The sequence below is a fragment of the Antedon mediterranea genome, chromosome 4 (genome assembly GCF_964355755.1).
Source record: "Antedon mediterranea chromosome 4, ecAntMedi1.1, whole genome shotgun sequence".
Classification (NCBI taxonomy): domain Eukaryota; kingdom Metazoa; phylum Echinodermata; class Crinoidea; order Comatulida; family Antedonidae; genus Antedon; species Antedon mediterranea.
In genome coordinates, this window is record NC_092673.1 from 24,057,290 (window position 1) to 24,079,360 (window position 22,071).

The following is a 22,071-nucleotide window of genomic DNA, read 5'->3' on the forward strand; positions in this document are numbered from 1 at the left end:
ACAAAAAAAAGAGAAATTCAGACAACCACTTCCATCCATCTGGAATTTATATTAAATTATTTTTGCCACCTGAACCAAAAAAGTTTATTTGAAATAAGAATGGTACTACAGGTTGCCAAAATGTAATGGAAGGAGGTTTGATGAGTTTATGGTCATTGGTCTCTAGTTAATCGTCGGTTTACTTTTTACTAGAACAGCTTAGAAGTTTTAATTAGACAAACATCAGTAGTTGTCAGTAGGAACATTGACTTTTATCTTAAGCAACATCGTTTTTCTTCTAATTTTGGTAGGATAGGATAGACACCTGAGCTCCTTTGAATAGTGTTCCCGCGAGCTCTCATATGGGAGCTTCGAAGTGATGGAGAACGGAGTAGTGTAAATGGTTCCTCAGTTTTTCTTCTTTTTTTGTCTTGGGATTTTTTATGGATAATTTGTATGTAAAGAAACATTGTGTTATGTGCTATATAAGACTACATTATTATCTTTCTGTGCATATTTATAATAATTGATGATAATAAAAGAAAGTGGGACGTTTGGTGATATACATACAAGGTATAACTTTGTGTTTGAATAGAACACTAATAAATATATCCTTTTTTTCATCATTAGCGGCACGTAACAATTACTGTAAAAATAATCCTTTATAGTGTGTCCTTGTGGCATGATCATTAAATTAATATTCATGATATTTGTAATTTTTACATGTTCATTATTTTTATTTACAATGACAGGAAGCACATGTTGATAATAATGTTGTACGGTTCAAGGTAAGTTCTGTTTACAGCTCTAGTTAATGACATTTTGAACCTTTTTTTACACAACAAAATAGCACAGATATAGCACAGATATCGTTGATTACCGTATATTGGCAAAGCTTCCAATGTTAGGCTCAATATCAATTAAGTATTTGCTTTCATCTGTTTATAGATTAATCAATAACAGGTTGCTTGGCACGTGTGGTAGACTAAGTTATAGAGGAAGCTAAGATAGAGTCTAATTAAGGGGGACCCTAAAAACATTAGACGGGACCAACTTTTAGAAACTTCATCAAGATTTTTTGGTTACCATCAAATACATTTGTTATGTTCTTTTTAGCCAATGAAAAAAAAAATTAAGAAACTTAATTATGCGTATATTCGTAAACATTCTGTTCATGATCAATAGGTGTCATTATGGCAATTATAAGATATATTGCATATTCATTAGATTATTCTCTAAAACTGGTGTTGCCATAGTTTAACAAAATTATACCTGTGTGCTATGTGTAATTATGTAAACACTAAGTAAAAAATGTAGGATGTGATATATTTTGACTATATCTAAGTAATTTCATTAAGTATGTTACCAATAATTTAGGTTTATAAATTGTAGGAAAACCATTCGTCAGAAAAAATTACCAATTTAGAAGATAACTTTGCTGCAGAATTGCGAAACTCATGTTGGGATCCTCCAGATGCGTTATCATATCATTTGATTCATTCACATTGACAGCAGTGTTGTACAGTTACCCCATAATATAATTAGATCATGATTCATCTTATGTCAGAGTACCCTGGATGCTAAAAGGAAGTATGATGGCGTCCTTAAAACTTTGAACTTCTTATAATCGGCATTTGGTTTTGCTGAGCATGTTCTATAATACTGTATTGGATATTTTCCGAGTCAAGCAACCTGTAGTTATTACATTTTTATTTGTTTATTTTTGAAAGTTATAGAGTAAATATTTTATTGATATATTTTACATTCCTATGTGCAATTTAAATAATCCAGTTATGATATTGGAACTAAATCAAATAGTTACTGTAACAAATATGTAATGTAAATATATAAGTATTATGTATAAATGATATTTAGTGAAATCTTAAGTTGACAGGAAATACAAATGAGAACTGAATCCCTTACGGCTAAGAGATTTTGTTCGTCTCTTACCTAGTACAACATATAAAGATAAAAAAAGTATATTATAACACTGTATTCGACATTCAAGTAACACAATGATCTGATGAATACAAATAAAGAAAACAAACTTAAGGCCAATTTACACCGACGAACGGTAACGGTAATATAAATATAGAATCTATGTGATTCCTTATGACCATTTACACAGTGCGGAACGGACGGGTGGTTTCAGCTGAGGATAGATACAAGTTCTACGTGGGACAAGTTACGCTGTTTTCCGCTGACCGTCTCGTCTACGCCTGTGTAAATTGGTCTTTGCTGAGGATGAACTTGAAAAAATAAGTTATCAAATCAAAAAATTAATCAAATTTTGTCATGTTCTTTTCAATTAAAATCTTTTGAAGCGTTCTTTATGGAACAGAAAAACAAAGTGCAATTGTTTGAAAGAACGTACAATGTATTGCATTACGCACATGCCCAAACTGTCCAACATACGAGATAATGACCACTATTCTTGCAATACAAATTGATTCATGAAAAGTGGATGATTAATTAATTCACTTAAGTTTTAGGAACTGTCTAATTTACTTGAGATTACAATGGGATTTCCTAACAGAAACATACCATATGTTGTGTCATGTTTAAATCAATACATGATGTGTTCTTGATTGTATTCTTGTTTGAATTTAAAGATATAGGCCTACATTACAGTATTGTCCCCCTGAAACAAATATTTTTAGAAAAAATGGTTATTAAATAGGCCATAGTTATTCACCTTGAACAAAGATGAAAGAAAAAAAATATTTACCTGAGAAAATCGTAATTTAAAAAAATTCATGAAAACATATACTAATGCCATCATAATTATAATGGCTTTAAGAAAGCAAGCCATGATTGTATTTGGTAAAATTGTATACATCCTTCCACAATAGATTTCGATTGTAAAGAAGTTTCTTTCTTCATTATATCGATTCACAGCTTTTATGTATTATTAAAATTAAACCCTCAGGCTAACATAACATAAGTTTCATCTAGTTTGCATTTTAATGTTATAGTATTTATGATATGAAGAGCTGTTATGAATTGAGAAAATACATGATATAGTACTATACTTCTGCTCAATTTTATCAGAGGTACTTTAACCATGAAAAACACGTATTATGTTAGCCAGAATAATAATAATGTTCAGGGAAGATTTATTTTATACCGTAGCTTAGCAGACGACAAGTGGACTCCCATCATCATTTGTTGCTATTCTTCTTGTGTAGACATTGTGTTGTGTTCCCTAATCGTTTCTATGATTCTGTTTTGTTGTATTTTGTTTTTGTTTAAATGTTTTTGTTTCCTATCCAGGTTTTTGGTCCGCAAACTTGCTGTGAAAATTATGTTGCTAATTTGGCTAGAGTAGGCCTATCAATTGGAACGCCATGTGACCCACATTCGTCCAATCAAATGCATTTATTTTGGTGTTTATATAAAGATTGTTATTTCACTCTAATCCCTGTGGTGAATTTTCAAGCGAAACAAATCCGACATTTATAATGAATACTAGTATTTTACATAAAGCCACGTTTTCTTGATTTTTTTTTGTATAGATATTAGTGTAAAAATAATAAACCACTTACACACTTTCCATCCTCCCTTGATACCGGTACTTCTTTCTTTGTGGTGTCCTTTTCGAGCATTACTAAACATATCAGATGCATTTGCAGTTCACGACTCTATTTTTGTTTTCCATACGCCAATATAGGATAGATCAACTATTTTATAATTATCGTGCTTATAAACTAAGTCTCATTTGAGGCTTATGGAGTGGAATTGAAAGAGTTGTGAGTTACAACCCTGGCACTAGGCCAGGATGGAACTTTGGACCTTGGGGTTGGAAGGCAAGCACGTTACAAACCACTAAGCTACAGATCCACTACAAGATACACGAACAATTATTATCTATATCTTTGTATATAACAAACACAACAGAAATGGCAAGAAGCTGTTTTATATTTCATTTATTGTTATGGTTCCTCTATGTTGTTTATCATGGTAATATCTATGCTCTCTCTTTAAATGTCCAGTTTATCATACAAGTATTCACTTTCTGTACATTTTTATCTTTTTCTATTTATAACATAAAATATACATTTAATATACGCATACACATTAAAATGTTTTGATTACTGTATTCACGTTTAACAAAAACACCTTTATAATAAAAATGCAGTACAGCCCCTATTATCTGAGATTAGGGAGCTTTCGATTTGCGACGACCGACGACGACGTCATGTTTATTCACTCTGCGCATGCGGGGATATTGATAATATGTTTTCCGCTTTCCAACTCGACACGTGTGTGACGGTTTCTAGGCCCAAATGATTGACCTAGGTACAGTAGATCGTCGGTCGTTGAAATTCGAAAGGTCCCTACTATTAAATGATTATGTATTAAAGCACCATGTCGGTCGTTGAGAGAATAGATCTCATGACCTTGAAAATTCCACTATTTGGTTTATATGTAATAACGTTTTTCTTTCTATATACTTGACCTTCATTAAACTTTCTAATTCAATTATTAATAATCTGGCTATAATAATTTATCAATGAAAGATACAGCTGTGATCCTATATGCTGTGTCATGTGTTAATTAACATGTACAACAAACAGACGATCATCAGCCACGTAATCTTTCATTTTTGCGAACTAATTTAGCCTTAGATAAAAGTATCATCAATCGCGAGTTTCACGTATTAATTATCGTATTACCAATTAAACAAGATAATTCATTTTAATTACGCGTAGGAATTAGGTATTTTTCATTAAATAACGAAATCTATAATTAATTGACATTTCGTACTTTTTATCAAGTTTTCATTTAATAGTTAATAGAATTTGACAAGATAGCTGTCTTCTCGTCATCAAGTTTTGAGATGATCTTGATATCTGAAGATAATGTATGTTATATATTCACTTTTCTTTTAGAGGATGAAAAAGCATTTAAAATTCAAAATGAACGAAAAGAAAATGTTTAAACATTTGATAGTATACATTAGTAAAAAGGCATAAGTGTTAGTATATACGGTAGTTATTATAAATTTCAATTAGATGTAGAGGTAACATATTGGATTATCATTAATAACAGATGTCTGTATGCTATTATAATGCCTTTATCTGCAGGCGATTTTCGTACGTCTAAAGACAATAAACTGTGGGACTGTTTTATGCCAATCGACGTAACAATCCCATCCATTTCATAACACACAAGTATCACTATCGTGAATCTTAGCCCTCTAAATAATCTCTCTCATTATTGTAAAAATAACAAACCACATTGTCGGTGTTCGAACCCTTGTCTGATTGGGAAGCTAAAGCACTAAATATTCAGCCAAACACTTGGCATAACCTATTTGAAAGAGGCAATGTGTAGTATATAAGTAAGTGGAGAAATGTCAAGAGACAAGAAACTGCTGTTTATTGTCTATAGACTTAGTACCGTACGAGAACCGGGTTTTAGTTTACACCTTAAGCTGTTGGTATCGTGGGGCTTGCAACAACATTCTCCACAAGTGGGATGACCGATTCGGAAGACGATTGACGTTGAAGTTGTTGAGCACTATGATGCTCCTTCAAAAGTTCGTATTTTTGTTTCATTTGTGCGAATTTTGTCCATATTTCATCAAATCGTTGGTCTGCCTTCATATTCTCATTGTGAAGATTTTCAAATGTTTCGTTAGCCTTTTGGAATTTCTCTTTCAATGACTGGGCTCGTTGTGGTTTTAAAGAAGTTTTTACCTTTTCATGTTCACTTTTAAGCGCCTCTATCTTAATCTCCATTTTTGCACTTTCCATCGCCAATTTATCTTTCTTTACCTCAATTTTTTGGAAGTTTTCTTCACTAAGACGCCATCTTTCATCGAGTTTAAGAGCAGTTGGAGGATTCTTAGCAACTGAACTAAACCCTGAATCCAATGATGTAGCTCGCATCGTTGTATCAACTGGTGGAAACATTGTTGGATCTGCAACTGGTATTGGTTGCAAACTGAGGCCAATGCCGAGTTGCTGCTCAAGATGTTCAACAAATGCAGAATCAAGCGAAATGGCACGATTTGCACGTACACCTGGCACGTGTTTCATTCGTAGCTGTGGGAAAAATGTAAAAGTCTGAGTGTTTTCGTCTTTCATATTTTCCGAAGACGTACTACGTTTGGCTCTTCGTTCGCTCTCTGATCGGCGCACCTTCACGACTGGCTCATTTCCATCTTTATACTTCCGGGAACTCTTCCGTCGCTCGATTCCTCTGGCAACTGGAGAGTACCTAGGTTCGTTCCTTAAGCTATTACCTCTTTTAATAAGATGGCCAACCTTTGTCTCCTGTTCTTCCGGTGTAGTAGTAGGTGATTTCTTTTCGTCAGTTTTTTCGTTAGTTTTTTCGTTATTTGCTTGTAAGCTGATATCAAGGTCTAAATTTTGAGGACGGATAATTCGTTTTTGGTGTACTTTCCGAAGACGTTTGACATCTGCGCATGAACTTTCGTATTTTGCTTCCAGTTCGTCGATCTTAATTACCATTTTCTTTTTTTCCAACTCAAGTCTTTGTAGTTTAAGCTGTGCTCTTTTCAGATCTACGCCTTTTACCGTCAAGTTTGTGTTCTCATGCTCCAACTTTCTTACTCTGTCCACAAGTGTAGTGCGATCCTTTACAAGCTGATCGAAGGTTGACGCAATTTGGCCTAGAATATTATCCACAACTCCTTTGTATTTACTATATCGCGCAGTAGTCTCTGGTACATTGCTCATTAGATTCCGATATGTTTCCTCTTCTAGCCTGTCTGGCATGAACTCTTCCTCTATCTCATTCTCTCCACATGGCGGTTTACCTCTTTCAAATGGATATACCAACTTTCCGTTAGAATAAACACGCCCTCCACAATCTAGTAACGCAACGACTTTTGTTTTTTCTTCCATAGAATAGATCTTTAGACTGCAATTTTGTTTCGTCTGACAATACAGAATTTTAGATTTTCCATCTTTACTTTTTGTTGAAGACCGTAGGGTGTTTTTTCTTAGGCTGGAAGAGCTACGTTTCATACTACCCCGTTTAAACGATCCTCCATCAGACCGAATGCTCTCGTCACTTGAACGAGACTGCTTGTTGCCCATCTTGATAACTTAATCACAAGGCCTAGCACGATGGTTTCACTGTAAAATAGAAATACACACTGTCAAAATAATGAAGTACCTGTGCTTTGGATACTAGCCTTTTGTATGAGCGGCTAACCATATTTCCGCTTCCGATTGTTTAATGGTGTTGTTAAAAAGCAGTTAGGGCAACGACTTTGGTTACTATTAACTACACACGTTACACGTCAGCGATGTATACAATAAGCCTAGATATAGGCCTATACATTTTCATTAAAATAATTAATTAACAGTTATACCTAAATGTTTAAATCTGAACCAACATGTTCTTAAAAACGGCCCTAATCATAAGATGTAAATCTGGATTTCTTAATAAAAATCACGATTTAAAAAAAACACGTTTCTGTTATTGAGTTTAAATTTATTGATATGAAACATTACCATATTAAAATTCTGTTTTTTTTAATCTCGCCGTGGGGGGTAAGTTATCTAAGCATTGAGACAAGTACTCCGGATATATCTATTGAATAACGCGGCCAGTTAGATATCCACAGATAGATTTAATTTCCGTTAGGTTTTTTTCTCTCTCTCTGACGAGTCTTTTGTCGCTAAACATTATGTCAGTTTTATTGTGATACCAGGCTTGATTTATATGCATGTTATTCTAAAATAGTTTGATACGATGAATATTTTATTTAATTATAAATGTGGTGGTCTAATTCCAGAGAACGTTTAGGCCTAGACCACAATGCCTCCATGTTTAGATCTAACACAAACACACACTTTCCTGTATATTTACTGTTTAGCAGATTGTTATTTCCTTATGTAATTAAAATCTATCCTAGAGAAAATGGTTTACTTTTAATGAAACTATAGACAGTGTTGTCACTCCCTTAGAGACGAGATACAGTTGTGGAATGATAGCATTTAAAGATTGAACCAGATCACCACATCAATGCGGCTGTTCTAAGTAAAACCCTATTGAGGGATTTTTATACGATTTAAACTTGCTTAATTGCAAAAATCAGCAGATTTCTTGCCCTGCCCAATGTTCTCAAATTTAAGGACCTTTTATAATGTATAAATTATTAGTAGGTTTATTTCAAATAGTTTAATTTAAGTCAGATTTATAATTGAATGTGACTCAATCAACCTAACACATTAATGAACGATAAAAACACACTTAAATTGAATGTTAATTTTCTAGATTTAATTTCCACAGTGAGCATCAATCTATCACCGATTCTAATTAAAATCTTCACTCTTTACAATTAAGTTATCCTGCTTATTGTTTACTATTACAGCAGTGAATTAAATCAGTGAAATAACACGATGTTTAAATAGACGCTTGGAGTTTATTTTTTGGTGGAACTGTAGGCCTAAAGCTCTGTCTACACTGTCAAGCTTTATTTGACAAAACAAATGTGATGTGCCCTTATATGGACATATTTGAGCATATCACATTACCATATTTGGGCATATTACATTTTTTTGTCACTTAAAGTTTGACAGTGTAGACAGAGCTTAAAACTTCAGCTGTAGAATATGACATTATATGGCGTCATTGTTGATCATTTTATCAGTCCAGTTATTTGTAACCCTCTATATAACGACCACTGTTATGATGATGGTGTCTTGTATGTGACTTGGTTTCTAATTAGAAACAAAACTGATAATCTCGGGCACTGAAGACTTACTTTATTTTTGTTATGGATTGTTTCGGTCTTTAATTAGACATACATCGTAACCTGTACTTTTGATGCGTTTATATTCAAAGAATTGATATCGAAAGTTCAGTTCTTATGTTATTAATACGCTATACTTTATACGCATGCGCAGTTTAATTAAATGGTGACTAAATATTGCGTACTAATTTTAGTAGTAGTATAGTAGGTTTTGTTTTGCCGCATGACGTTTGTTATTCCTTCTAGGCCTAAATGTCCTATAACATTTATTTGCTTCTCCATATACATGTTGGGCTCCACCGAGGCGGCAAATCGTACATAATACACACTTTAATACATACATACATACTCCAACGCATGCGCAAATAATTGGTGACTAAATATTGCGTACTGTTTTTAGTAATACAGGTTTTGTTTTTAATAGATTCTGCCGCATGCATTTTTCTATTCCTTCCTATGACACATTGAACTTCAGGACATTTTAATGTAACAGTAACTAACTATAATACCAAGGTATTTAGCAGCAGATGAACCAGTTTTCTGTCTTTCAATTTTGATTGTCATCAATTTTACTGCTTTACGAACAGTTACATTCATATCGCCTTATTATGTACCTAGTTATTTCGTAATATTTTTACTTTGAGTTTTTAGAGTTTCATGTGAATCAAAACAAAATGTGTATTCAAAATAAATTGATTTTTTTATCAAAGTAAAGTAGTAAACACTTCATTATTATGCCATACATGTAATTTTTTAAATATGAAATGAATCCGTTATTCTTACATTTGTTCGATAAACAGCTGTTCTAATTTTAAATTTCTATTAGGTTTATGACTGAAATTGGCTTGGTATAAAAAACAATAAACCTTATTTATGGAATAATAATAATGATGAAACTATGTTAGAATTGATATGATAACCATCTGACTTGAGCCTAATGTTGCCTAAGAAAGACCTGATTATTTTAATCATAATCAGATTTATTTTATACAGCTGAAGGTGTGCTAAATAACTGTGTTAAAATATTTGTTTACCATTATATGGGGATATTTTAGTTAGTTTTAATATGTTGAATGGTTAAAGAAGGGATTTAATATTACCACCTTGATGAATAGAATAATGTGTTTTTAGTTGTTTTTAAAAACCATTGTATTGTTAAAAAAAACATCTTGTATAATGATTGTCAGAAATTATTGGAAGTGGGTATTTCTAAACAACATTATTAATATGTGAAGTGATTACTTAGTACAGATTTCTGTAGCATAATCTATGAATTGTGAACTTATGATATGAACTATTAATCAAAACAAAACCAATTAATTATGCAAAGACATGTTTCTATATGTAACTCTTTGAACCTTGACCCGTAATTCTAGATTTCCGTGAAAATCAAATGTAGAACAACAAGCGCTTCCTTCTTTAAAGACAGTTATTTACTGATTACAATTAAATTGAAACTAGTATAGAATGAATATGAATTAAATACAAATCATTCAATGTTAAATGAATAAACACTGTCAACAGTGTGTTTTGTTATAGCAAAAACAAACAAAAAACTTTTCCATTTTATTCTACATTTGAAAATTCTATACTGTTTTAAATGATTGTGTTAATATATATTTCGCTAAGATCTAAGCTGATATACTTTAAAGCTAGTGGACAATGTAAGTTGCAGGTATTGCCCAATTAACCTCCATATTAAAATACATAAACGGATATCCTTATAAAACGTACTGCGTTCTATGGAATAAAAATTCATGTTTAGAACAAGATCTTACCTGTTGTATCAGTCAGTATTTATTGTTCTATTCAACCAAAAACTCCATTTCAAACTTGTCTTGTCTGGGACAACAAAAAACAGGCACATTTACCCGTCCTTCTTGGATTGTTACTCAGCTCTTTCAAAAGTGGTTGTCGAAATAGTAGAAATCTTCCGCGTATTCAACAGAAGCAGCACAGGTCAGGATGCAAACGTTTGATAGTGACCTGGTTGTTTTATCCAGACGCCCAATTGCTAGTTTCCTGAATCTGCAACGGCTCCCGCCAAAATCTTGATTGCAGGCGATAAATGTAACACAATGACAATTAATCGCTTTTATGCAAATGGAATACAACGTTTCGTTGCGGCTTTTTGCAGTTTTTTTAATTATTATATATAATAAGATAAGAATCCGAGTTTAAAATATTTTGACTTGATTTTTTTTTATAAACAATACAGACCTCGGTGGTTGAGTCATTTCGAGGGACACTCTTCAATGCCAAGTGCATTTGACAGAAACGTGTCTGCATACATACACGAAAAAAGTGAAACAACGATGAATCCAAAAACGTTTTGAGATTTTGTTCTTGAAAACATTATATATAATATGATCTAGATGAAAGTTCTTTTTTTATTTCTTTATTCGAATTCACAAAAACACAACATATAAAATACAAAGAATGAATTAAAGGTAACACAAAAAAGTAACCAAAGGTCTAACTTATTTCCATTGTGGCCTTTTACTGTTTAAATTTGTATTTTATTTAAGCTATAAACTTATTAACTAAAGGCTAATTTACACAGACGAGCGGTAACGGTAATACTAATTGTCACGCCCAGATTGAAGTTAACTATAATATAGCTACTGGTCAGGATGCAAACGTTTGATAGTGACCTGGTTGCTTTATCCAGACGCCCAATTGCTAGTTTCCTGAATCTGCAACGGCTCCCGCCAAAATCTTGATTGCAGGCGATAAATGTAACACAATGACAATTAATCGCTGTTATGCAAATGGAATACAACGTTTCGTTGCGGTGCTACTGAATGGCTACTGGAGAACGCAATTAAAAGTGTACAGATATATAATGTTAGCAACTGAATGTATTTATTTCTTTGTCCGCCGACCACTTCTTCGTGGACTTGTTCACTACCAATTACAATCCAATCATACATAAACAATCATGTGTATACTCGGCTTGGTTTACTACAAATGGCGGTCAGACAGTTACGTATTGGTACCAACTTCAGCCCAACGGGAAGCATATGGTCAATCTGTATTATTGCTGAGGTGCGACACCTCTCTTCTCTACAAGGTTGATGTGAGGTGTAATTACTACATTCCTCCGCAATTCTTTTATACGGTAATACACCTGACTAGTTTTATGCAAATTACCCTTTGCGTTTAATTTTAAATACCCGTCACTTTTGACTGTGACACTAATATAGAATGTATCTATGTTATTCCTTATGCCCATTCACACACAACGCGGCGCAGACGGGCGGTAACGGTAATACTAATATAGAATGTATCTATGTTATTCCTTATGCTCATTCACACACAACGCGGCGCAGACGAGCGGTAACGGTAATACTAATATAGAATGTATCTAGGTTATTCCTTATGCCTATTTACACACAACGCGGCGCAGACGAGCGGTAACGGTAATACTAATATAGAATGTATCTAGGTTATTCCTTATGCCCATTCACACACAACGCGGCGCAGACGAGCGATAACGGTAATACTAATATAGAATGTATCTATGTTATTCCTTATGCTCATTTACACACAACGCGGCGCAGACGAGCGGTAACGGTAATACTAATATAGAATGTATCTAGGTTATTCCTTATGCTCATTTACACACAACGCGGCGCAGACGGGCGGTAACGGTAATACTAATATAGAATGTATCTATGTTATTCCTTATGCTCATTCACACACAACGCGGCGCAGACGGGCGGTAACGGTAATACTAATATAGAATGTATCTATGTTATTCCTTATGCTCATTCACACACAACGCGGCGCAGACGGGCGGTAACGGTAATACTAATATAGAATGTATCTAGGTTATTCCTTATGCTCATTCACACACAACGCGGCGCAGACGGGCGGTAACGGTAATACTAATATAGAATGTATCTAGGTTATTCCTTATGCTCATTCACACACAACGCGGCGCAGACGGGCGGTAACGGTAATACTAATATAGAATGTATCTATGTTATTCCTTATGCTCATTTACACACAACGCGGCGCAGACGGGCGGTAACGGTAATACTAATATAGAATGTATCTAGGTTATTCCTTATGCCCATTCACACACAACGCGGCGCAGACGGGCGGTAACGATAATACTAATATAGAATGTATCTAGGTTATTCCTTATGCTCATTTACACACAACGCGGCGCAGACGGGCGGTAACGGTAATACTAATATAGAATGTATCTATGTTATTCCTTATGCTCATTCACACACAACGCGGCGCAGACGAGCGGTAACGGTAATACTAATATAGAATGTATCTAGGTTATTCCTTATGCTCATTTACACACAACGCGGCGCAGACGGGCGGTAACGGTAATACTAATATAGAATGTATCTATGTTATTCCTTATGCTCATTCACACACAACGCGGCGCAGGCGGGCGGTAACGGTAATACTAATATAGAATGTATCTATGTTATTCCTTATGCCCATTCACACACAACGCGGCGCAGACGAGCGGTAACGGTAATACTAATATAGAATGTATCTAGGTTATTCCTTATGCTCATTTACACACAACGCGGCGCAGACGGGCGGTAACGGTAATACTAATATAGAATGTATCTAGGTTATTCCTTATGCCCATTCACACACAACGCGGCGCAGACGGGCGGTAACGGTAATACTAATATAGAATGTATCTATGTTATTCCTTATGCCCATTTACACACAACGCGGCGCAGGCGGGCGGTATCTGGTATTCATAACTAAATATACATCAATTTTACAAGATAATCTAAAACGTGATATTAATGTTCTATACTTAAAACTTAAATCATAAACATAATGTTCGTAAAAATGTTTTCATTGATTAAAATATAAAACCACATATAACCACAACCTGATTGTTGTGCGACTTTTTTAACTTATCTTTAGAAAAAGGCATTTTACCAAAACAGTGGAAAACTGCTAATGTTGTACCTGTTTTCAAAAAGCATGGAAAACCTAAAGTTGATTTTAAGAGTTACAGACCTGTGTCTTTAACACCAATTGTTTGTAAAATTATGGAGAAACTTGTGTGTACCCGAATCAATAATTTCTTAGAGGCTAATAGTATATTATCAGATAATCAGTTTGGTTTTAGACATGCTTATAGTACTGAATTGTTACTCACTAAGGCGTTTCATTCATGGGCTCAAAGTTTAGATGCAAAAAATTGTAAGCAAGTAGATGTAATTTTCTTAGATTTTTCATCTGCTTTTGATAAAATACCCCATAATCGTCTGATTAAGAAACTTAACAATATTGGCTTAAACAAAGGTTTAAATAAATGGATCCAGGATTCTAAATAGAAAACAAAGAGTTTTCTATAGAGGTGAAATATCGCATTGGAAGAATGTAATATCAGGGGTACCCCAGGGGTCAGTTCTTGGCCCTCTTTTGTTTCTATTGTATGTGAGTGATCTTGAATATGGTATAGAATCTTCAATTTTTCAATTTGCAGATGACAATACCATTTCAAGACCTATTCATAAATTAGAAGACTGTATAAAGTTACAGAGTGATTTAAATAAGATTTATGAATGGTCAGTTTTAAATAAACTACCATTAAATGCATCAAAATGTGCAGCAATGAGTTTATCCAGGTGTAAAGATCCCATCATATTTGCTTACGATATCAATTCCGATTCAACGGAAAGAGTCCATGAATTCAAACTACTTGGTGTATATATCAACAGTAAATTAACATGCCACTCTCATGTAGATTATGTTTGTAGTAAGGCAAGCAAACTTCTTGGTTTTGTTTCAAGATGTAGTAAAGCAATGTCTTGGATGGCAATGCTAAATCTTTACAAAGCACTAATACTACCTGTTGTGACTTACTGTTGTATGTGGGCACCTACTGAAATATCTCATATGTATAAACTTGAAAGGGTTCAGAGAAAGGCCACTAGAATAATTATGTACAGAAAAGAAGGAAATTGGGACACTTCATATTTATATAGGTTAAAGACCCTAAATATTTTAAGTATTGAAGATATATTTAAAGTGTATAGACTCACATTAGGTTTTAAAATAATGCATGGCCTCTGTCCATCATCCTTTAATGAGTTTGTGAGATCAAGTGAGAGGTGTGAAGGGCGGTTAATACATTGGAAGGCAAAGACCAATACATTTTTAAATTCATCGTTTGTTATTTTCCCTAGATTATGGGAGCAACTTCCCAATGAAATTAAACAATGTGCTACAATTTCAGACTTTAAAGCCCAACTCATCAAACATTTGATCTCAAAATATTAAGTTGTACTGTAATTGTTTATATTGTTTATTCAATGCAGCTTATTTTTAATTGGTGTATCTCATTATAACTTTGTTTTGTTTTGTTTTATTTTGACTTAATTTGTGCTACCTAGTTTTGTTATTTTTGTATTTTATAAGTAATGATGGAGTAAGAGCAGTTTTCTGTTTGGGCTCATGCCTATTACTTGCTCCTGGCAAGATGAATTGTAAAATGTACTTTATGAACTTTTGCCGAATAAATATTATTATTATTATTATTATAACCGAAATTACCCAGAAGATGTTTTATTTCGAACGTTCAACAGTTCTTGCTTTTTTCCGCCCACGATCTTTGAGTTTGGTAGCATATATTTAGTAATCTATTATTTTCCATTTTATAAATTTTATCCAATACTTGATCATTCTCTTTATTACTTATTTCAAACGGTACCATATCTAAAAATATATTGATTAGATTAAATTACCGTAAATGTGTTAAATTGTATCTTTCTTGTGTCCATTTGTATGAGCTTTTATTGTTATGATCGTGAAGCCAAGTAATTATAATGACAACAATTGGATTGCTTTTTTATTATAAACACATTTTTTATTTGAATAGGCATTGTCCAATAAAATAATCCTTTCGATTTATATTGCTATTTTATTACATGTTTGACTCTACTTTATGGATTTTGCATTTTCTACTTGTATTTTGATCTGTCTTACTTCAACAAACAGCTCTTCAACTTCTAAACAGCTCTTCTAACAAATAGATAACTGATAGTAATTTCACATAATATAGCGTAGTGTAGAATCTCACTTCACTCGTACAGCCGGTGATCATGATGCTCGTTCACACAGCAGATATTATGTGTACAATTTTGGTTGGTCTAAGTTTAGTCAGCTCTGTGACATGTAAGTAAATATCAGTATCTATTAATACTAAACTATCAAAGTTTATGTGACACATGATGGTGTACCCATATATGAACATGATGATGTCATATCACTACCATATTTGGACATATCACTACCATATTTGGGCACACCATGCTTTTTTGTCAGACTAGTTTGATAGTGTAGACAGAGGTTTAGTAGCAGCTACTACTTTAGTAGTTAGGTTTCTTGCCATTTTTATTTTTTAATCCAAGACAGTTTTATGGTATAGTTTATTTTTAAATAAATTCTGGAAGTTTTGAGTGTTAGTGGCTTTTTAAAGTTAAGGTTTACCTTAAGAGGCGCCTCTGTGTAAAATATTGAACGAAAAAACATGAGAAAAAAAAGCCCGTAAAATTGGTTTAGAATTGTAAAATCCAATTTACGCTAATGTGGTTGTAAATAGACTATTGAGACTTTGTTTAGTAATTATTAAAGATGTATTGTCCTTAAAAAACATGAAAAATGAAGATTAATAAAATCAGACCTTTAAAGATGTATTGTCCCCCTGAAAAAATAATTCAACAACAAAATTGTTGTTGATTATTCCATTTTAAAGTAACATAATAGTTGTACACTTTTAACAAAAAAATTGGATCGAAAAAATGTATTTATTTGAAAACTGTGATTTAAAGCAAAAAATTGCCAAATTGGCTGCCAGCCAGTGTTTTTTTTTGGTAGAATTTAACAATTTATCTATATATAAATTTACGTAAGGGCAAAATTCGGTAAATCGCGCGTTACTTCTAGAATGTTTACTCGATGGTATAATAAAGTTGGTTCGTACTTTCGGTACTGATTTTAACCACCTGATGTAACCCTGTTTACTAATTAAATTGAGTCAGATAATTAGTTATTGACAATTAAAACGAATTTAGGTTCAACGATTTGCCCCAAATAGGGGTGTTTTCCGATCGTGGTATACACTGTCTAATGCATGTCCATCGTGAAAAATACCCGCATACAATAATACGAGGATGCTTCGCATTTTCCTATCTCCTCCTACGATAATTGTTTTTAATGGCTGAAAACCGGTTGAACAGCTCGAGTACAGCATCATAATGTTGAAGACAGGCCGATTTTCTTTAAAAAATACTATTTTGATAGATTTAATATACGTTTATACAAATGTATTGATTTGCAATGAATGGAACATTCCAAATTATTTGGTTTAACCATACTTGCATACCTCCATGGTTTAAAACAAGTAGGTAAATTTATAGACCCTTGGAGAATAAACAGAAATAGTATTGTAATGCTATACAATACTGCAAATAGGTATTAACCACGTTTGATCGCCATTTGAATCAAGAGTGTGTTGGTACTGTTAGATATAATATAAACAAATATACTAATAAACTTTATCACTGTGAGTGTGGGTAGCCCCTACTTTTAGATTATAAACACATAATAATATAATACTTTAATACTGTCAGTTGTTTCTCAACATTTGTATTAATTAATAATTACAAAAATATAAACGTATTAGTGGTCTTTAAAGGTACTTTACTATTTCAATCGACCATGAGACAGTGACAGTTTTAATAAAGTATTAAATCGGAAATGTTTTACTCTATTTAGTGGTATATTATTTATAGGCCTATAAAAAAATATTTCGTTACTGAGTGGATAACAAAGAAATATAAAGAATAATTTAATATAAAGAATATATTAAAAAAATTTTCCTTTTTGTACCTATCCTCATCCCCACCGCTCAACTCTAATGTTAGATACAAAACCCTAAACTCTAATAGATACAAAATTGGGTTTGTTTAAATCAGTACAAATAACAAATTTGAACTCATTTTGTGACAAGTTTCTAGGTGCTAATTGTGGTTGACTACATAAATCATTGTGTCTATTTGTTTCTGTAAACGACAATGTTTTATAGTCTTGCCGTACGTACATTTAAAATCGCCATTTTTTTTACGCTGAAATTACTATGTATTCGAGAACCATCTGTGGGCACGAACTAGATGGTACGCGAGCGAAGCGAGCGTACCATCTAGTTTAGTAAATTTATAGGTAAAAACATTATTTTTTCTATGGAAGTGATTAACTTTATCAAAACTACAAATTAACATATTCAAAGTCTGATTTAATTAATCTTCATTTTTCATGTTTTTGGGGGACAATACATCTTTAATTGGCCATTTTTCAGTTTCAATTAAGTTATTCACCTCTGTACAAAGAAAAAAAACACCTTGGGAGCAATATATCTTTAATTAATGTAAATTTGTACTCAATTGGGTTATTTTACCGTCTGTTATTTGTTATGTGGAGTTCATACATTAACGACCAAATAGATATCATTACACTTTACATATATTTTTTCTAAGGTGTAACGCCAGGTTTAAAATCAAAGGTTTTTACTTTAACTAACCGAAATAATGATCTGGTAACAAACGTTGTTGAGATACCCACTGCTATTCGCTGCGCTCAACACTGCCTACGAATTGGAGATTACACATGTGAATATATAATAATTAAGGAAGGAAACAGAAATTGTGAATTTAAGAAAGAAGCAAGTACATTTAAATCTGGAGTGTATTTGGAATATAAAGTCACAGTAAGTAATGCGTAAACTATTATATTATTATAATTTCTTTTTAAAATCATAAATACCAAATCAATCATTTCAAATTTAGTAAATGCGTTATGACCTTATAGGTACTAGATGAAATACCCATCCAGAGGGTGTACCTCTTCCATACCACACCATACCTCCCCCTCCACTGCAGTAGTTTAAAAGCTTCCCCTCCCTGGATGCGCAAATAAGAAAAATGTGTATACCTATGAACAAACGTACGTTCGCTTTCTTATATAGGTATGGGACGGAATTGTTGTTAAAATATCACGTGATGTAAATTATGACGAAGCGTCTACTGAATGTCGTCGTTTGAAAGGATTTCTTGCTCCTTACGAAATACTGATATCTGCCATCAAGTACGGAATGAAATTGACGTGTGATATCTGTTGGCTGATTAGTGGTGAGGTAACGTTCAGTAACGACCAGACAACGTGTGAACTCGTTAATCCAGATCTGCGTTGTAATCTTTATCCGGATCGTGCAGCATTATATTCCTGTTTCTATTGTTACATAAACTCTATCATCATGCCTTTTGGAATAGACTACCATTCTAACTGCAGAATACTGCATATTAGCTATGATAGCACACAGGGATATCACTACGCTGATGCAGAAACACGCTGTAGAGATGAGTTTAACGGACACCTTGCGTTACCATTGGAGCTGTATAACGTTAGCGTAAATGGTGTTAAGACGTGCGCGAAATCTTGGTTTTCAGGCAACCAAAAATCGAAAGCTGACTTAGAAAAAGATGTGTGTTGGGAAAACGCAATAACGGGAAATAAATTTAGAATTGTCAATCCCGACATTTATTACCAGCAAGCCTATTGTTCATTGTTAAATGTGGAACCGAGTGCTTACCCATATCCAGATCATGGTATAATACATGTTATTCCGACAGATTCAGATGGTGCTGACTTAACATACTGGCAGGCAATGCAAAAGTGTACAGAAATCGGCGGTTCTCTTGCCTCTAAAAACCAGATGAGAGCAGCTAACGAAGCTGGCTATCAACAACTTAGAAGAGGATGGATCAAAGACAAATACGTTGCATATTCGTGTTTAAGTAACTGTAGCCCAATTGGAGCTGAATTTTCAGGACCGAAATCTGGATCTTTAAAGTATGATGCATTTTGTCACGTTCCAAAATCTTAATAAGTATATGGTACCATTATCAGTTTTACAAATTCACCGATTGGTTGAATTGATTTTTTTTTTAAATGAACGCAACTCAACTCGACGTAAGCGCACCGCAAGTAATTTGACCAATCATGACGCGCGCGTAGATCATCCGAAGAACTTGCGTTGGTGCGCCTATGCGTCGTTGAGTGGATTCAGGTGACATGCCACTTTACTGCGGCTCTTTTGATAAACAATATTTTACAATTTTTCTTCTTTAGTTCGATTATCACCCGGTTTTTTAAAAAACCTTTACGCATGTGAACTAAACTTTGTCGATAATTGTATATAAAATGTATTGTTATTAATAATTGCAATGAAGTATTTCAAAATTAAAATGTAAATCAATAACAATCTATAATGTCTAATTGCCTTCATATTGGCAATATCACAATCCATCAATCAAATTCAATTAAGACTCTTGGTGTTATATTTGATGGTCAGTTAAGCATGTCAAATCAAGTGTCTGGCCTCTGCAGATCTGAAACCTTTATTTAATTATGTATACCAAATTCGTAGGTACGTATATTAACTGTAATGTTGTCTTGGAACGACTCGACTATTGTAATTCCTTACTTCATGGAACATCTTGCAACGGAATCAAACGTCGTTAAGTTTTACAAAATAGGGGCAGCCAAGCTTTATATATATATATATATATATAAACTTTATTTATTCACGAGACTGATGTACAGTACAACTCGTTTAATCAACATTGATTGTTTTTACACAAGTTCGTGATATTACACACTAATCCAACACCATATAAATACGAAAAAATTAAAGAAAAAACATTTTTTAAATTGAAAAGAAAAATTACAGCAAATTCCCTTCCATCTGACACCCCTATTTAGGGAACACAATACCTGTATTTCCCGCGTAAACGGGAACCCCTATCCAGTGTCTCTTTCATAGGGATTCTACTGTAGTAGGCCTACATAATACATTTTTTGTTTTCATTTAATCTTAGAAGAATAGTAATAATTAACACATTTCACATAGTATCAAGCCATTTTATGAGCTGGATGTACACCATTATAGATACCATACTATTATTTTTGCAATGCATTTTTCAGATACGTTTTAAACAACTTAACTGAAGTTGGGAGTGTATCTATATTGAGACCATCCAAGACAAACTTCGTTTTTTTAAATCGATTTTTGGCTTCGGGATGAATATCATTGTATGTAAACATATTATTTAGCTAGTTTTTAACTTGAGAAAGTTTGATTATGTGTCTCATTTATTTAAAGAACTTCAATGTCTTAAAATTGAACAGCGTATAATCTTCCATCGTTTATGTTAGTCATTGGAAATCAGTAAAATTCGTATCTTATAACATTATAAACAATGCATACCATTTTTTTTTTCATATTTCTCGACGCTTGTTACATTGAGCGGTAAAAATAGTTCATGTGCATCAAAATTAATTCTCTCTTTCCGCATTATATTTAGGATATGTCATAATTCTTTCATTTATAAAGCGCGTAGACACATTTGTTTTAGGCATTTGATATAAGCACTTTATTGTCACTATTATAACATAATAACGAAACTTAATAAAATATGACAAACAAGACCAATATCATTTATATTAAGTATTGTACAAGTATGGTTGTTAAATAGTTCGAAATTTGCTGATTAATGTTTGTTTTTGACTTTAACAGAAAATAAAACTGTTTGTGATTAATAGTGGTTGTATTGTTTCGTCACACATTATTATGCATAATTTTAATTACGCTAGCTTATACAGGTAACTCTGGAGTTCAGAACACCTTAGTCTACCAGTAGGTTGATGTTGCACGTGAATGAAGAAGCTGGAGTGAGATTTCTGTTATTGAATGCCTGTGTTGGTTAATTTGGAATCTGGTATGAGCCGTTAAGCTTGGTTCCCACTAGTGACGCAACGTAACGCAATCTACGCAACGTAAGCAAATGCCCTTCTAATAATTATGTTTACCCCCTCCTGCGTGAAATCAAACCTGCGATGTTTGCAGCATTTTTGCGTCGTCGGTTCCCACTTGTGATTACGCAATACAACACTTCGTGTCGATACGTCGCGGTGTTGCATTCTAGTGGGAACCACTCTTTATGCCTATAATGTTGAAGTATTTTATCGTTTTGTGGGAACGCAAGCAATAACTTGTTTTGTTTGATTATGTTTTACAAACTCTGCAACCTGACATGAACAAGTTCACGTAAATTTATTTTATGAACATTTGTGGAACTGAAAACATAACACTTGAATCAATCTGGTATATAAAAGCTGAATAACTATAATTTTGTGTACAATTGTAATGGTTGTTGTATATTTCACGATGCTTAATAATAATTTATATACTTTTTAGTGAAGTATTGTCACGTGTGCTCCTTTTGAAGATTTTACACTTTACTTAA

The 22,071-nt window shown here is 33.3% G+C and overlaps 1 protein-coding gene across 1 annotated transcript; it reads right to left on the reverse strand.

The window, feature by feature from the left end:
- Positions 1 to 3,779: 3,779 nt before the first annotated feature.
- LOC140046979 (uncharacterized) lies at positions 3,780 to 10,740 on the reverse strand. The gene is made up of 2 exons (XM_072091767.1): positions 10,492 to 10,740; positions 3,780 to 7,088 (listed from the first exon to the last, which is right to left on the reverse strand). The coding sequence occupies exon 2, from the start codon at positions 7,047 to 7,049 to the stop codon at positions 5,412 to 5,414; it is 1,638 nt and encodes a 545-aa protein (XP_071947868.1). The 5' UTR covers positions 7,050 to 7,088; positions 10,492 to 10,740; the 3' UTR covers positions 3,780 to 5,411.
- Between the last annotated feature and the right edge of the window lie 11,331 nt (positions 10,741 to 22,071).

Coding starts and splice junctions, on each gene's coding strand:
- LOC140046979 (XM_072091767.1), bottom strand. CDS start 7,049: ATGGGCAACAAGCAGTCTCGTTCAAGTGACGAGAGCATTCGGTCTGAT.